We start from the raw sequence: 17,500 nt of genomic DNA on the forward strand, positions 1-17,500 counted from the left end.
AATAGTTTCCTCTAATTGTATGAATTTTTCTAGAACATTTTTTCTTGAATATCATTCAAGAAAGTTTCGCATTGTCTAGTATTCCACCATTAGTAATCCAAGTTTTCAAACTTTTATTACAGCAGAGAGAGATCAACCAGGGCAAAAACTATAGATGTAAAATAAAAAAAGGAATGAATGCTTTCTTTTTTGCCATTTTGAATCTGTGAATTGTTATGAACCTACCGCATTTGTGGATTCTATTAGATCTACTATTTCTATCGAGCATGAGTTTCTATTCTAATTCAAATAGAATGTATTGAGCCTATAATCCCTTTTCTCTTTTTCTTTTGATTCAATACTTAGTCTTTGCTTTGAATCTAGAAAGAATACAGAAATAGACTCAGAATACACTTACAATTTGAATAAAGAAAAAATTGTATTTCCAGGATGTTATTCCCCCTTTTTTCGATCAATACTAAAAGAACTTTTTTGAATTTTTAAAATAAAAAATATGATTCTATTTTCGAGACGAATAAACTCCCTTTCTTTTCTATCAAATATATAAAAAAAAACGAGCATAAAAGAATAGATGAATGTTCAATTGAAAAAAAAGAAAGCAATTCTTTCGTTTTTTCTTCCTACTGCCAAAGGATTTAGTCTTTAAACTTTAAAAATGAATTCATTTCAAAATACTTCAATTGGTACACGCAAGAAGTAAGCCAATTCAGCAGCTTTTTGCTCAATTTCTCGTGTAGTAAAATTCTCATCAGTACGAATTAAAGGAATAGCCCCTTGACCTCTAATTTCCATATAAAGGACACGCCGGGCAGAAACACCCTCTTTAACTTCGATTCTGATCGACTGAATATCTTTCATAAGGAATCGTAAAAAGATGCGACGGCTTTTTCCAGGAAATCCCCAACGAAAAATCCGTACTATCCCTTCTTTTCGGTCGAAAAGATCATAACCACTACCCACATTCCACAAAATAGTGCACCACAAATAGCAACTAATAAAGAGACCCGCGATCCCATAGAAAGACATCACAATCCCTTGTGGAAAAAAAAGGATTTCCTGAGATGCAACTAACGATATAAAATTTTTACCAAGATAACTGGAAGTTCCAACCAATAAGAATCCCAATGAACCTAAAATAGGATAAAGGCCCAGCAGAAATTACTTGTTTTTCGAGACCCCGTTATAAATTCTATCCATAGAGATTCTGATCGCCAACTCATATATATTAGATCCAGTTATACAATTTTTTGGAATTGAGAAAATATGACTTTCCTTTTTTTGTTTTCAAAGTAACTCTCATCAACTATAACTATTTTGTTGTGAACCTTTACTTTAGGAATAATTTATATAATTGTTTATATCTAAAATAATAAAATCTCCTTCCTTTATATGATCCCCTATAACTATATACATACAAATAAATACATTGACTTGAATTTCATCCAGCGGTCCGACGATGATCCATTTTTTCAAAAGAGCGCAAATTGAGTTACCCCATATAATACGTTTACACATGCATAAAAACTTTTTTTAGTTATGTTTGTAGGAATCTATGTGTTATACAATATTCTACCAAATGGGTCTTATCAAATCGAAGTTTTTAAAATAAAAAGGGGAGTTATACGATTCGGTCTCATCCGATCTAAAAAATCTTATTTTTTTGAATATGAAGAAATAAGAAGCCATTGCAAGTGCCGGAAAGACTAGGCCTACTAAAGGCACAAAAATAGAGGGTAAGTTGTTGAAAGTTGTCATAAAATGGGGTACCTCAATTTAATATTTGTACCTGTTATTGTTATATTCTGAATTCTAAAGATATCTTAGAATATCTTGTAGTTTTATTATTTCTATTATATATTATATAATTATACTAAGTATCTTTAAGTAAATATATATCGAATACTAATATACAACCTAATAGAAATAATAGAACCTACTAGAAATAGAATAAAAAATAGGTACAAGAAATGCCAAACTAAATAAATGGACTTATTAATCTTTCAAAATAAAATAGATGTATTATCATAATCTCCCTGTTAGATTTATTATTCTTTTTGTTCTTTTTGTCTTCTAATAGTCATTAATAAAGAAAAAATTTTATTCCATTAAAATTTTATACAAAATTGATTGGAATCTGATCCACCAACAGGGAATTTTCGGGAAATGCAAAACGATGCAAGACTCTCTATAGATCTATATCTCTATTTGAATTATCTATCCATATGCAAGCAAGAGAGGAAAAAAACTTTGTTTTATTTTTCTAGTCGAATTTGAACTTCCCGAAAGCAAAAATTCACTTTTTATCTTGTTGATAAAGGTTTACTGAGTAGTAAACAAGAATATCGATAAAAAAATGATTCTAAAGAAAAATGAATTTTTCAGGGTTTTCGTTTAATTATGATAAACTAACTGTTTTATTTGATTTCATTTTTGTTCAAAGGAAAAAAGCATGGAGCTGAAATAACTCACTCACAACACCTTTTAAAGGATTACGTGGTACAATTGCATCCAATAAGCCCTTACGTAATAAAGATTCAGCTGCTTGTGAACCTTCAGGCACGGCTTTTTTCAATGTTTGTTCAATTACTCTTTTACCCGCAAATGCAATATAGGCATAGGGTTCGGCAATAATGATATCCCCCAACATACCAAAACTTGCTGTCACCCCACCGGTAGTAGGAGATGTAAGAATTGATATATAGAATAACTTTTTACTTGATTGATAATCACATAAAACCGAAGAAATTTTAGCCATTTGCATCAAACTTAAACTTCCTTCTTGCATTCGTGCTCCTCCGGAAGAACACACTAAAATAAGAGGTAAACATTGATTGGTAGCATACTCGATCAAACGAGTTATTTTTTCGCCTACTACGGATCCCATACTACCCCCCATAAACTGAAAATCCATAACCCCAAGAGCTACCGGAATACCGTTTAATTGACCTGTACCTGTTTGAATAGCGTCAGTCAACCCTGTCTTTTTTTGAGCAGAGGCAATACGCTTTTTATAAGGTTCCTCCCTCGAATGAAATTTAATGGGATCCGCAGAGACCATGTCTTCATCCATAGGATTCCAAGTACCCGGATCAATCGAAAGCTCAATTCTCTCTGAACTGGTCATTTTCAAATAATGTCCACATTCTTCACAAACATTCATTTCGACTTTCTTATACATTAATCCATAACAATTGTCGCATTGAATCCACAATTGATTGTAGTTTTTAGTTATATCGAAATCCTTAGAACTCATTAAATTATTACGATTACTATTAGTTCTTATCTTGTCATTTTTGCTTTCACGAATCTTTCCACTTCCACTTTCACTACAAATGAAATTATAAATGTAACTTTCATTGGAATTATTACTATCGCTTAAAAAGTGACTATTAATACAGATGTGAGAACGAAAATAAGAGTCAATGCAACTATTAATGTGATTATTACAATTATATTTAGTATCCTTAATGTAAGGATCATAGTGCAGATCGTTGTCACCTTTAGATCTATTATTCAGATAACTAGAACTACAATAACTATAAAAAAAAATTTCTAGGTCACTCAAATCATTGTTAATCTCAAATTTTTTCTTTTTTATATCAAAATATATAGAATAACTATTTTTATTACTATCCCTAACAAAAAAGGTGTCATCCGATATGAAATTCCGAATGTCCTTGGAGTTAACTAAAAGATCAACATTATTGTAATAACTAGAACGCTCACCCCAACCATAAAAGTTTTTATCCATATCATATATAAACCGGTCTTTACTTATAGTAGTCTTTTCAATAGGAGCAAAACTATCCATTGCTTTACTTAGCTCGCCTCTGTATTCCAATTCTCCCTTAGAAAACATCAAATTGAACCACGATTTTTCCATAGAGCTTCTGGCCTCTATTTACATGAAAATAAAATAACAATAGATGAATAGTCATTCAATGAAAAAATTGAAAAATGCAAAAAAAAAATTTGAATAGTTCATTTTCTATTCAGAGTAAGCAAAGCATGTCAATGCAATTGCTAATTGCTAAGATTATTAAGTAAAAGCAATTGAAATTAATAAATTTCAATTCTAAATGAAAATAAGGATTTTCTTATATTGTGTAAAATTCTCATTAAAAAAAAGAAATATTTGTTCTTCGCTTATGAATATAAGCGATATGAAGAACTTTTTTAGTAAAATCTCGTATACTAATATAAAAAAAAGTTTTTATTCCAATACGGAATGAAAAGAAAAGGACAACATGCAGAATGGGTAGAAGAAGTGGGGATACTTGGTTCAAGCCCTGACACGAAACTTAAAAAAGAATAAAAAAATCCTAAGAATCCATATTTCGTATAGAATTTCTTGTGGACACTACAATACAAAAGTGTAGTTGTGTTTAATCTTCTTTTTTTTTCAGATTTTGTATATCTAGATTAAGTATGTATCTATCAAAAACAGTATATACACTAGATAAACTCGGCTCAATCTTTTTTTTACTAAAAGGATTGAGCCGAGTTTAATTGCAATTAAACTAATAAAACGGACGTGAATTACTAATCTAATTTCTAGTCTTGGCCATCTAATTTATCGATGGTTGGGAAGTTAAATGTGATCTCCTTCCATACTTCACAAGCAGCAGCTAGTTCAGGACTCCATTTGCAAGCCTCACGGATAATTTCATTACCCTCGACTGCAAGATCACGTCCCTCATTACGAGCTTGTACACATGCTTCTAGAGCTACTCGGTTAGCTACGGCACCCGGTGCATTTCCCCAAGGGTGGCCTAAAGTTCCGCCACCAAATTGTAGTACGGAATCATCTCATAAAATCACTCTTGACAGTAATATATGTTGTATATGTAAATCCTAGATATGACAATATGCGGAATTCATCCATGAAAATGAAAAACAAGGGGGGTTGATATCGATGGGACGCATAACCGGATATGCTAAAATGAAAATATGAAAAAAAAAGGCTAATGAGATCGAAATAATGAATCATAAATAGAGTTCCATTTCGGAATTGGCTAGATAAAACAAAGTCTTGCCTATTATGACAAATAAATCAAAGACTTTCCACAAAAATTTTTTTTATTCATATATTTTTTATTTTAAAACTAGGTTTTGGTTAGTTGAGCTTGAAAACGACTATTCCTTCATTGAAATTTAATTAAGTAAAAAATTGAATTGCATATTCGCTTGGGTGGTACCAATGAAATCGAGTGCTTACTCCCATTTATTATTGAATTAACCAATGAATTTACTATCGAAGATTTTTTCTGTATTCGAAAAATTTCGCAACAAAATTGAACATATTTTTTATTATGAGAATAAATCCTACTACTTCGGATCCAGCGGTTTCAATACGTGAAAAAAACAACCTGGGACGTATTGCCCAAATCATTGGTCCGGTACTGGATGTAGCCTTTCCCCCGGGCAAGATGCCTAATATTTACAATGCTCTGGTGGTTAAGGGTCGAGATACGCTTGGTCAAGAAATTAATGTGACTTGTGAAGTACAGCAATTATTAGGAAACAACCGAGTTAGAGCTGTAGCTATGAGCGCGACCGAGGGTTTAAAGAGAGGGATGGACGTGGTTGATATGGGAAATCCTCTAAGTGTTCCAGTCGGCGGAGCGACTCTAGGACGAATTTTCAATGTACTTGGGGAACCTGTTGATAATTTAGGTCCTGTCGATACTCTCACAACATCTCCTATCCATAAATCCGCGCCTGCTTTTATAGACTTAGATACAACCTTATCTATTTTTGAAACAGGAATTAAAGTAGTAGATCTTTTGGCCCCTTATCGTCGTGGGGGAAAAATCGGACTATTCGGTGGGGCTGGCGTGGGTAAAACAGTACTAATTATGGAATTGATCAACAACATTGCCAAAGCTCATGGTGGTGTATCCGTATTTGGTGGAGTAGGCGAACGAACTCGTGAAGGAAATGATCTTTACATGGAAATGAAAGAATCTGGAGTCATTAATGAACTAAACCTTGCGGACTCCAAAGTAGCCCTAGTCTACGGTCAGATGAATGAACCGCCGGGAGCTCGTATGAGAGTTGGTCTGACTGCCTTAACTATGGCAGAATATTTCCGAGATGTTAATGAGCAAGACGTACTTCTATTTATCGACAATATCTTCCGTTTTGTACAAGCAGGATCCGAGGTATCCGCTTTATTGGGTAGAATGCCTTCTGCTGTGGGTTACCAACCCACCCTTAGTACCGAAATGGGTTCTTTACAAGAAAGAATTACTTCTACGAAAAAAGGGTCCATAACCTCTATTCAAGCAGTTTATGTACCTGCAGACGATTTGACTGACCCTGCTCCTGCCACCACATTTGCACATTTAGATGCGACTACCGTACTATCAAGAGGATTAGCTGCTAAAGGTATCTATCCAGCGGTAGATCCTTTAGATTCAACGTCAACTATGCTACAACCTCGAATCGTTGGCGAGGAACATTATGAAACTGCGCAACAAGTAAAGCAAACTTTACAACGTTACAAGGAGCTTCAGGACATTATAGCTATCCTGGGGTTGGACGAATTATCCGAAGAGGATCGCTTAACCGTCGCAAGAGCACGAAAGATTGAGCGTTTCTTATCACAACCTTTTTTCGTAGCAGAAGTATTTACAGGTTCTCCGGGAAAATATGTTGGGCTAGCGGAAACAATTAGAGGGTTTAATTTGATCCTTTCCGGAGAATTTGATTCTCTTCCTGAACAGGCCTTTTACTTAGTGGGTAACATCGATGAAGCTACTGCGAAGGCTACGAACTTAGAAATGGAGAGTAAATTGAAGAAATGACCTTAAATCTTTGTGTACTGACTCCGAATCGAATTGTTTGGGATTCAGAAGTAAAAGAAATCATTTTATCTACTAATAGTGGACAAATTGGCGTATTACCAAATCACGCGCCGATTGCCACAGCTGTTGATATAGGTATTTTGAAAATACGCCTTAATAACCAATGGTTAACAATGGCTCTGATGGGCGGTTTTGCTAGAATAGGCAATAATGAAATTACTATTTTAGTAAATGATGCAGAGAAGAATAGTGACATTGATCCACAAGAAGCTCAGCAAACTCTTGAAATAGCAGAGGCGAACTTGAGAAAAGCTGAAGGCAAGAGACAAACAATTGAGGCTAATCTAGCTCTCAGACGAGCTCGGACACGCGTCGAGGCTCTCAATACGATTTGATTTTGTAACTAGCTGACGTATAAAAAAATAGGATCCAAAAGCGAGAAAAAAAAAAAAAAAAGCTGGCTACAAAAACTTATTAGACACCATTGATCATGGTGTCTAATAAGTTATACCTACTATTGGATTTGAACCAATGACTCCTGCCGTATGAAAGCAATACTCTAACCACTGAGTTAAGTAGGTTATTTATCATCGTAAAGAGAAGGCACGGGGATACTTATCACATCGATAGGATTATAAATCCAATATTATTTCTAAGCAATACCAATAAACAACGAGATGAAAGAGATATAATGTTCGATCATATAATATTAATCTTGACAAGAAATTATCTACATGATAAGATAAGATAAAATGTGGATCATAAACACAAGGGCTATAGCTCAGTTAGGTAGAGCACCTCGTTTACACGTGCGCCAAAGTTTTTCAGAGGAGTCCATCACGCAATCAAACCAATTGATTGATCTTATTAATAAATCGATGTCTTACTCCATGACTTTTTTTTAGGAAAAAGAGGAGAACAATAGCCTGACATTAGGTCCTATTAAAGTACCCCATTTCGGTAGGGAATTAATAGAACCCATCATTGATTTGAGATATTGATAGGGTGAATACCCAGTCTACTTAATGCTAGGCAGAATGAGTATAAGGAACTCAAAAATGATCTTTTCGTCCTATGAACCTTAAGGTGTAGCAAGTTTCATATTTGATTTTTTAATCAGGATGTTAGAGACTATATTTAACTTAAGTTGATCTAGACCAAAAGCAAACCTACGTCAAGAGAACCCTTCTTTGAAACACTTTGGTAGTTATTCTGTATTGTATTAGAATTAAAAAATAATCAATCAGAGTACTTGGAACCATTTCTTATCTTTTTTTTTTAAGAAAAAATATGGTAGACTAACTGATCTTTCTATCAGTTAATGAAAGAGCCCAATGCAAAAAAAATGCATGTTGGGTCTTTGAAAGAGTTCGAATCATTTTGATAATAATAAGTTCGAGCTCTTTTACCGAGCAGGTCTACGGTTCGAATCCGTATAGCCCTAACTAATAAATTTATTCTAATAAATGACATTCAAATCCAAATAATTGGATAATTTTTGACTTTTTATTGTATTCTTTATTTCTAACTGGTTACTTTCAATTTGTTGGTTCATAAAAAAAACTCCCAGACCCTAAACCATAAGTCCTGGGGGTCGTTCAGAATAAAACGGAAAACCAAATTTGATTTCATTTGATTTCAGTGGATCCAATCACTATCTATAGATATATCTAGATAGATACTTATAATTTAGAATAAACGTTTTTTATTCATTCATTTTCATAGTCGTAAGTGGATTTTTTGATACGTCATAATTTTAAAAACGAAGATATTTTTATCAATTTGTTTTATTTTTAAATAAAACATAAAGCAAATTTAAGAAACAGAAATAAAAAAAATTACTAGTTATTAATCATATTAATATTATATTATTAATATGAGAAACTATTAGTAATAGAAACATGGAAATATTAAGTAATAAGTGTACTGAAAATAAGATTACAATCAATAAATCTTAAAAGGAGACGTCTACCACAGCAACCAAACGAAAATAAATGATTCGATTAACCTGAATTTTTGTTTTGACGCAAGAGTTATATATACCTTGCCCAATCCACTCCGATTGGAATTGACTAAGCGGGTATTTTTTCCACATTCATAGGAGTTCGTCTATGTTTCTGCTTTACGAATATGATATTTTCTGGGCATTTTTAATAATATCAAGTGCTATTCCTGTTTTGGCATTTCTAATTTCCGGGGTTTTATCTCCAATTACGAAGGGGCCGGAGAAACTTTCTAGTTATGAATCAGGTATAGAACCGATCGGGGATGCTTGGTTACAATTTAGAATCCGTTATTATATGTTTGCTCTAGTTTTTGTTGTTTTTGATGTTGAAACCGTTTTTCTGTATCCGTGGGCAATGAGTTTCGATGTACTAGGGGTATCCGCTTTTATAGAAGCTTTCATTTTCGTGCTTATCCTAATTCTTGGTTTAGTTTATGCATGGCGAAAAGGAGCGTTGGAATGGTCTTAGTTCGTTTCCTGAATACTTGTACAATAACAATAAAAAAAAAGTAAAAAAAAACCATTGAAACAATTATGAATTCCATTAAGTTTCCCGTACTTGATCGAACAACAAAAAACTCAGTTATTTCAACTACGTTAAATGATCTTTCAAATTGGTCAAGACTTTCCAGCCTATGGCCGCTTCTTTATGGTACCAGTTGTTGTTTTATTGAATTTGCCTCATTAATAGGCTCCCGATTTGACTTTGATCGTTATGGGCTAGTACCAAGATCAAGTCCTAGACAGGCGGACCTTATTTTAACAGCAGGTACAGTAACAATGAAAATGGCTCCTTCTTTAGTGAGATTATATGAACAAATGCCTGAACCAAAGTATGTTATTGCTATGGGAGCGTGTACAATTACAGGGGGGATGTTCAGTACCGATTCTTATAGTACTGTTCGAGGGGTTGATAAGCTAATTCCTGTAGATGTCTATTTGCCGGGTTGTCCACCTAAACCAGAGGCTGTTATAGACGCTATAACAAAGCTTCGTAAGAAAATAGCTAGAGAAATCTATAAGGATCGAATTAGACCTCAACGGGGTAATCGGTGTTTTACTACCAATCACAAGTTTTTTGTTGTACGCAGTACACAGACTGGAAATTATGATCAAGAATTACTCTATCCACCATCATCTACTTCAGAGATCTCTACTGAAACATTTTTTAAATACAAAAGCCCAGTATCTTCCCACGAATTAGTGAATTAGGGAGGATTTGAGAGAATAAGAAAAAAATCTTCATAAATTAGAACTCATGGTAAATGTGAAATACTTAAATTTATATAAAAAAGGTGTGGGGGAAATAAAAAAGATGCAGGGCACTTTGTCCGTTTGGCTAGCCAAACGCGGGCTGGTTCATAGATCGTTGGGCTTCGATTACCAAGGAATAGAGACTTTACAAATAAAGCCCGAAGATTGGCATTCTATTGCTGTAATTTTATATGTATATGGTTACAATTATTTACGTTCCCAATGTGCCTATGATGTGGCACCAGGTGGCCTCTTAGCCAGTGTGTATCATCTTACGAGAATAGAATATGGTGTCAATCAAGCGGAAGAAGTTTGCATAAAAGTATTTACTCACAGGAGTAATCCCAGAATTCCATCTGTTTTCTGGGTTTGGAAAAGTACGGATTTTCAAGAACGGGAATCTTATGATATGTTAGGAATCACTTATGATAGCCATCCGCGGCTGAAACGGATCTTAATGCCCGAAAGTTGGATAGGGTGGCCTTTACGTAAGGATTATATTGCCCCCAATTTTTATGAAATACAAGATGCTTATTGAATGATAAAAAATTTGAATGATAAAAATGAGTCTTAGTTTCTACAACTACGGACCTTCGCGGAATATTTTGAATTCGAGTCGTTTTTAGATCAAACAAACAGAAGAATTAAGGTCTTATTCATATTATTATAGATAGCTTAATCTCCAATTTGAAAGATACTTTTTTCCTAAAAGCCGAGCCAATAGGATGAACTAAAAAAAAAAAAAAGAGTTCTGCATTATGAACTTTGTATCGCGCACATAACTTAGTCAACTTTAGTCACATAACTGGGAATGAATAAATAAGATTGGAAAGCAATACAATAAATGGGGGGGTTAAAATTCTATTTCTATTGTATCTAATCTAATGAATCTTGGGGGTATTTCTGCCCTTCAACGATAGATACTATAGATAGATATAGATAGATAGATATAGATCTTTTTTTTTTTACTTTTTTTTATTCTTTCAACCAGAACTTTCCTTTCGAATATGTATTAGGTATAAAGTCTTATACATTTTTTTTGAACGGATGGATCCACAACATGAACAAAAAAGAGAGGGGGATAAAGGATTATTGCACTTTTTTTACTAAAGATACGTTTAATTTGAAGACTATAAACTTATCAAAATTAATCAATCCTATGCCAAGAACCAGATTTGAACTGGTGACACGAGGATTTTCAGTCCTCTGCTCTACCAACTGAGCTATCCCGGCCATTACCGAAGTATCATTCTCATTTTATGAGATGACTTAGGTCTATGTCAATTAAAAGAAACGCAAAAGTAGTAAATGAAAAAAGTTTTGGACCGGGAATTTATTGGATCTTCGAAAAGAAGACTTTCTAAGTTTTAGAATGAAAAATTATTTAGATTCGAAATAATTCAAATCGATAGTTCTTTCTCATTTGTATATGTATGATATATCCCACAAGACTTGTATATAATAAGAAAAGAAATTCGAGTTTGTAAAAGTGTCGGATGAATGAAAAAAGATCAATGAATTCTTGAATAACTAAAAAAAGGGTAAGGTGTCAAACAGACTTTTTTAGGGAGTAGGGTTGGGGATAGAGGGACTTGAACCCTCACGATTTTAAAAGTCAACGGATTTTCATCTTACTATAAATTTCATTGTTGTCAGTATTGACATGTAGAATGGGACTCTATCTTTATTCTCGTCCGATTAATAAGTTCCACCAAGGATCTATCAGACTATGAAGTGAATCGTTTGATTCAACACAAGGGATTGAACTCCATTTGTTAGAACAGCTTCCATTGAGTCTCTGCACCTATCCCGCTTTCTAAACTCTGGTTTGTTCGCGTAACCCAGGATTTGGCTCAGGATTGCCCATTGTTAATTCCAGGGTTTCTCTGAATTTGAAAGTTATCACTTAGTAGGTTTCCATACCAAGGCTCAATCCAATTAAGTCCGTAGCGTCTACCAATTCCGCCATATCCCCCTTTTTGCTTTGAGATTAGGATCTCATTATGATGTCTTTCCACTTTTTCTTATGACGAAACCTTGGAATTCATTACATACAGATACTTATTTTATTTCTTTGGTATCTTCTTGCATTTTTTTTAGCCCCATCCATATTGATTTAGTTTAATCAACAAAGATTCTATCATTTTTGTATTTGCAATTCAATATGGTTATATATTAGAGAACATATATATGTTCTTCCTTTTCTCATCGTTGTCTTCAATTTTAAGAAATAGTCGAACGGTCGATTCGTTTTTTTTACTTCCATGAAAAGAAATTTATGATCATTATTGAAACTTAGAATTCTACAATGTGCAATGTAAAAAGATTATAAGTCTACTTCGTAGATTTGAAATTCGAATAATTCTAAAAAAGTATATTCGAAATGAATATTCGAATATTCATTCTAATAATTTAATTCTATAAAATAATAAAGAATATAAAAAGAGAAAAAGTATCAAATAATAATAATTGCATGAGGTTAGAACAAAAAAACCAAGAATTTCAAATCAGATATCATTTAACTTTAAAAAAAAAGCTTTCCGGTCTAATTAAAATTTTCTTATTTAGAAACTCATGAAATCAAAATTAGAAAGTCGATATATTGCTATATTATATTAATTCATTAAGGTTTTGTTTTATTTATTTAATGATAGTCACTATTTATTTGAGCTATATTCTGTTCTAGAATATCGAAAATATGATGAATTCTAAATAGATAAGGAAAAATATGAATAGAATAGTTAATTAATACGATCTAGTAGTTTAGTGAATTTGTATACACTATTTTAGTTGAGCCCGCTTAGCTCAGAGGTTAGAGCATCGCATTTGTAATGCGATGGTCATCGGTTCGATTCCGATAGCCGGCTTTTACATAGTTTTTCATTTTTTTTACATGATTTTTAATGTACTTTCAAAAAAAAATAAGATTGAAAAGACTTCTTTCACCTTTTTCCAAGAGTTACCACGCCATTTATATTATGTCATATAAACTTCCATATAGGAATATATATTGGGGTAAAAGGGTTAGATCTTGGCAAAATAAATGAAGAAAATAAAGGAAAATTTTTGTGATTTATTGATTTATATATATTGTATATACAATAAAAAAAATCTGTATATTGAGAGAATATATCTTCTGACTCTTTGTATTCCAATAGTTTATTGGAGTGGATTTTACGTTATTTATCATTATCATTTAGTTCAGTTTTAATTTTGTTTAGTTTTTGTACAATTTCAATAAAAAAAGGAGTCTTTATGTCACGTTACCGAGGGCCTCGTTTTAAAAAAATACGCCGTCTGGGGGCTTTACCGGGACTAACTAGTAAAAGGCCTAGGGCAGGAAGCGATCTTAGAAACCAATCACGCTCCGGAAAAAAATCTCAATATCGTATTCGTTTAGAAGAAAAACAAAAATTGCGTTTTCATTATGGTCTTACAGAACGCCAATTACTTAAATATGTTCGTATCGCCGGAAAAGCTAAGGGGTCAACGGGTCAAGTTTTATTACAATTACTTGAAATGCGTTTGGATAACATCCTTTTTCGGTTGGGTATGGCTTTGACTATTCCTCAAGCGCGCCAATTAGTTAACCATGGGCATATTTTAGTTAATGGTCGTATAGTTGATATACCAAGTTATCGATGCAAACCCCGAGATATTATTACAGTGAAGGATGAACAAAACTCTAGAACTTTGGTTCAAAATCTTCTTGAGTCATCTGCCCCCGAGGAATTGCCAAACCATCTGACTCTTCACACATTCCAATATGAAGGGTTAGTCAATCAAATAATAGATAGGAAATGCGTCGGTTTGAAAATAAATGAATTGCTTGTCGTAGAATATTACTCTCGCCAGACTTAAAAAACCTAAGTGAAGTAAAAAAAAATCACTAAAAACAAGAGTTCGGACAACTCCCCTTTGCCCGCTTTTTTGATTAAAACTAAAAAGGGACAAGGTAAGGGATTTTGTCGGGGAATCTTTTTCCTATTCATGTATCATAGATTGGTAGGGAGGTTTGGATCCCTTGTTTGCTCTTCCCAGCATTTTCCATAGCAAAGAAATGTAGATTTTATATCTAGAAAAATTGGAAGTAGATAGAATATTTTTTTATAAAAAACGAGTCCGCTTTTATGTTAGTTCGTACTATAAAATTCCTTTGTTTGTGAGAAAATTTTCTCACAAAAGAAAAGTTAAAGGAAATAAAAAGAGTTATAGAATGGATTACTACCTATGCCAAGATCGCGTATAAATGGAAATTTTATTGATAAAACCTTTACAATTGTAGCCGATATCTTATTACGAGTCATTCCGACAACTTCCGGAGAAAAAGAGGCATTTACTTATTACAGAGATGGTGCGATTTGATTATCATTATCATTTTTTTCTATTTCTCACCGATTTGGAATAGAAAAAAATGAGTATTGAAAAAAATCTACGCTTTTGAAGGTGAAGTTTATAATATAAAAAAGCAATCCCTTCTGTCATGTATCCACGATTAGTGCAGCCTTAGATGCTTCAATTATGAATTCTAGTATTGAGCAAAAGGTTTTTTACCTACGGTTCCCGTATTACAGATCAATCCTACTAGACTAATACAATATACGAATAGGAGGCACAGGGGAAGAAGCACTACGCCGAGAAATCAACAACACGAAAACTTTCTTCAAAAAGATTCCTTTTCTTTCTTCTTCTTTGGGATTGGGACTAATTAAAATGGTTGGAACAATAAACATCCATCTCGTCCGTACTTTGGATACCCGTATAACCATTGAAGACTGTTGAAGTGACTAATTCCTGGAAATTTAGGGGCGTTGAGAACAAAGAAATTGTTAGAGTTTCCTTTTTTATTTTTATCTAGTATGAATATGAATCCACTTGGTAGTAAGAAAAGATCTTTTACAAGAAGGTTGGCTAGGGATTTCTTGTAAAAACATTAGCCCCGCTTAGTTCATAATGACATCAAATTTTTCCATATCCATATATTTATTATTTTCATTATGCACCTAAAGGAGGAGCCGTATGAGATGAAAATCTCACATACGGTTCTGAAACGGAGAATTCGTTAAAGCGAATGACGACCGTAACGGATGTCGGCTCAATCTGAAGGAAATTATGCGGAAGCATTACAGAATTATTATGAAGCTATGCGACTAGAAATTGACCCCTATGATCGAAGTTATATACTCTATAATATAGGCCTTATCCACACAAGTAATGGGGAACATACCAAAGCTTTAGAATATTATTTTCGGGCATTAGAACGAAACCCCTTTTTACCACAAGCTTTTAATAATATGGCTGTGATCTGTCATTACGTGCGACTATCTCCACTATAGAAAAAAAGAACGAACAGCTAGTCAATGAAATACTAGAAAAAAAAAAAGGCTTTCTACATAAGCATCGTCCAAAACGATTTTTTATCAGCTGTAGCAAATAAATAAACTTCATGGATCGAAATATGAAGTGAAGACTAGATATGCCTAAATACTTTATTTTCTATGGATAAAAAAAGATTTAATTGATAGAGGAAGCACCGTAAAGATCAACTGGAAAGGTTTTGGACCGATACAACAAGAGCTGTTTATTTATATCATAATATGAGATAAATCTTAGAAATCTACTTATGTAATAGAGTGGATCCCCTAAGGTATTGAGCAGCGGTGTAGCATCAGATCCTAAAGACAGTAAGTCTTTTTCTTTTTTATGATATGAAGTATGAAAAAAAGTCTTTTTCAACGATTCTATATAAATTTATATATGAAAGCGGGATAGTTACCTTTCAGAAAATTCTAATATCTAATAACAGTGGACATGCCTTTTTTTTTCTGAAGGTAGGAGAAAAGATAAAACTTATTATTAGATTAATTAATATATTAATTAAATCAAAACGAAAGTTTGAAACTCATGTAATTACTCTCTTTTGTTTAATCCAAGAAAAACCGAATGAATATCTATAAGAAATCTCATTCAATTAGATATAAAGTTAAAGTAGGTTAAAGTGAAAAAAACTGGTACACCAAAACAAAAGAGTTGGTTGTCGAGCCGTATGAGGTAGGAAACTCTCAAGTACGGTTCTCAGGGAGGGAATTGACCCGCCTATTCCGACCGTGGAGAACAGGCCATTCAACAAGGAGATTCTGAAATGGCGGAGGCTTGGTTTGCTCAAGCCGCCGAGTATTGGAAACAGGCTATAACGCTTACTCCTGGTAATTATATTGAAGCACAGAATTGGTTGACGATCACGAGGCGCTTCGAATAAGAACTTTTTCTTTGTTTCTTTTTTTTTTATTCTATAATATATCTTTATTTGTTTTTACAATTAATTGTTTTTTAGTTTCTTGGCCCTCTCGGTCAAATAAACCAGATTCTTTTTTCTATCAGAAGAACCAATCCCAGAAAAAAATTTCATTATATCCTTTTCTCAAATCGTTCTATTTAATCTGGTATTCTCTAGGGATAAGTAGTACATGAATATGAGAATATCTATAATATCTATATCTAGTTTTTTCTATTTTTTTCTTTTCGACTATTAAAACGAATAAAAGGGATTTGAAAATGACTAAATATCAATACTAGAATGTTTCTTAGTAATGACTAATAAGCGGTTATTGAAATAGGATAATATCCTCTATTTAAAACATAAAAAATAGGCTATATTTCGGAACTTATAATTGAAATATGAATACACTAGATTAGGTTATAAAAAAAAATTATTTGTGTACCAATACTAATGTAAAGGTGCGAAAACGCTTTTTAATAAAAAAAAAAAGGGGGGGGTCCGTTGAGCACCCTATGGATATGTCATAATAGATCCGAACACTTGCCCCAGATCGACTTCCAGATCATAATTGCTCTAGTGAATAACTAAAGAAAATGGATGAATAGATGGGAGATAGAAGAGAAAGAACAAAATTCTAAGCATCTATCATCGGTTCACTAATTATTTGAGTGACTGTTGGCGGGTTTCTTTGTATGTGTTGTCCGGAAAGAGGAGGACTCAATGATTATTCGTTCGCCGGAACCAGAAGTCAAAATTTTGGTAGATAGGGATCCCATAAAAACTTCTTTCGAGGAATGGGCTAAACCCGGTCATTTCTCAAGAACAATAGCTAAGGGACCATCATTTAGCTATCGCAATTCTTTTCCTAATAGCAGGTCATATGTATAGGACCAACTGGGGTATTGGTCATGGTCTAAAAGATATTTTAGAGGCTCATAAAGGTCCATTTACAGGCCAAGGCCATAAAGGTCTATATGAAATTCTAACAACATCATGGCATGCTCAATTATCTCTTAACCTGGCTATGTTAGGCTCTTTAACTATTGTTGTAGCTCACCATATGTATTCCATGCCCCCTTATCCATATCTAGCTACTGACTATGCTACACAACTATCATTGTTCACACATCACATGTGGATTGGTGGATTTCT

The 17,500-nt window shown here is 33.4% G+C and overlaps 1 protein-coding gene, 2 non-coding genes and 1 pseudogene across 4 annotated transcripts; 3 read left to right on the plus strand and 1 right to left on the minus strand.

Annotated features, from left to right (window-relative positions):
• The first annotated feature begins 4,816 nt into the window (after positions 1 to 4,816).
• Positions 4,817 to 7,248, plus strand: LOC125595057 (ATP synthase subunit beta, chloroplastic). The gene has a single exon (XM_048771019.1). It carries the CDS (start codon positions 5,313 to 5,315, stop codon positions 6,807 to 6,809), a length of 1,497 nt encoding a protein of 498 aa, XP_048626976.1. The 5' UTR covers positions 4,817 to 5,312; the 3' UTR covers positions 6,810 to 7,248.
• Positions 7,249 to 11,228: 3,980 nt separating this feature from the next.
• On the minus strand, positions 11,229 to 11,301 carry TRNAF-GAA. Its single transcript has one exon. It is a non-coding gene; the product is annotated as a tRNA-Phe (tRNA).
• A 1,561-nt stretch (positions 11,302 to 12,862) lies between these two features.
• On the plus strand, positions 12,863 to 12,935 carry TRNAT-UGU. The gene has a single exon. It is a non-coding gene; the product is annotated as a tRNA-Thr (tRNA).
• Positions 12,936 to 14,606: 1,671 nt separating this feature from the next.
• Positions 14,607 to 16,825, plus strand: LOC125595058 (annotated as a pseudogene). The gene has a single exon (XR_007330077.1). The product of XR_007330077.1 is annotated as an uncharacterized LOC125595058 (transcript).
• The last annotated feature ends 675 nt before the right edge of the window (positions 16,826 to 17,500 follow it).

This window comes from Brassica napus (genome assembly GCF_020379485.1).
Source record: "Brassica napus cultivar Da-Ae chromosome C9 unlocalized genomic scaffold, Da-Ae chrC09_Random_2, whole genome shotgun sequence".
In the NCBI taxonomy this organism is placed as follows: domain Eukaryota; kingdom Viridiplantae; phylum Streptophyta; class Magnoliopsida; order Brassicales; family Brassicaceae; genus Brassica; species Brassica napus.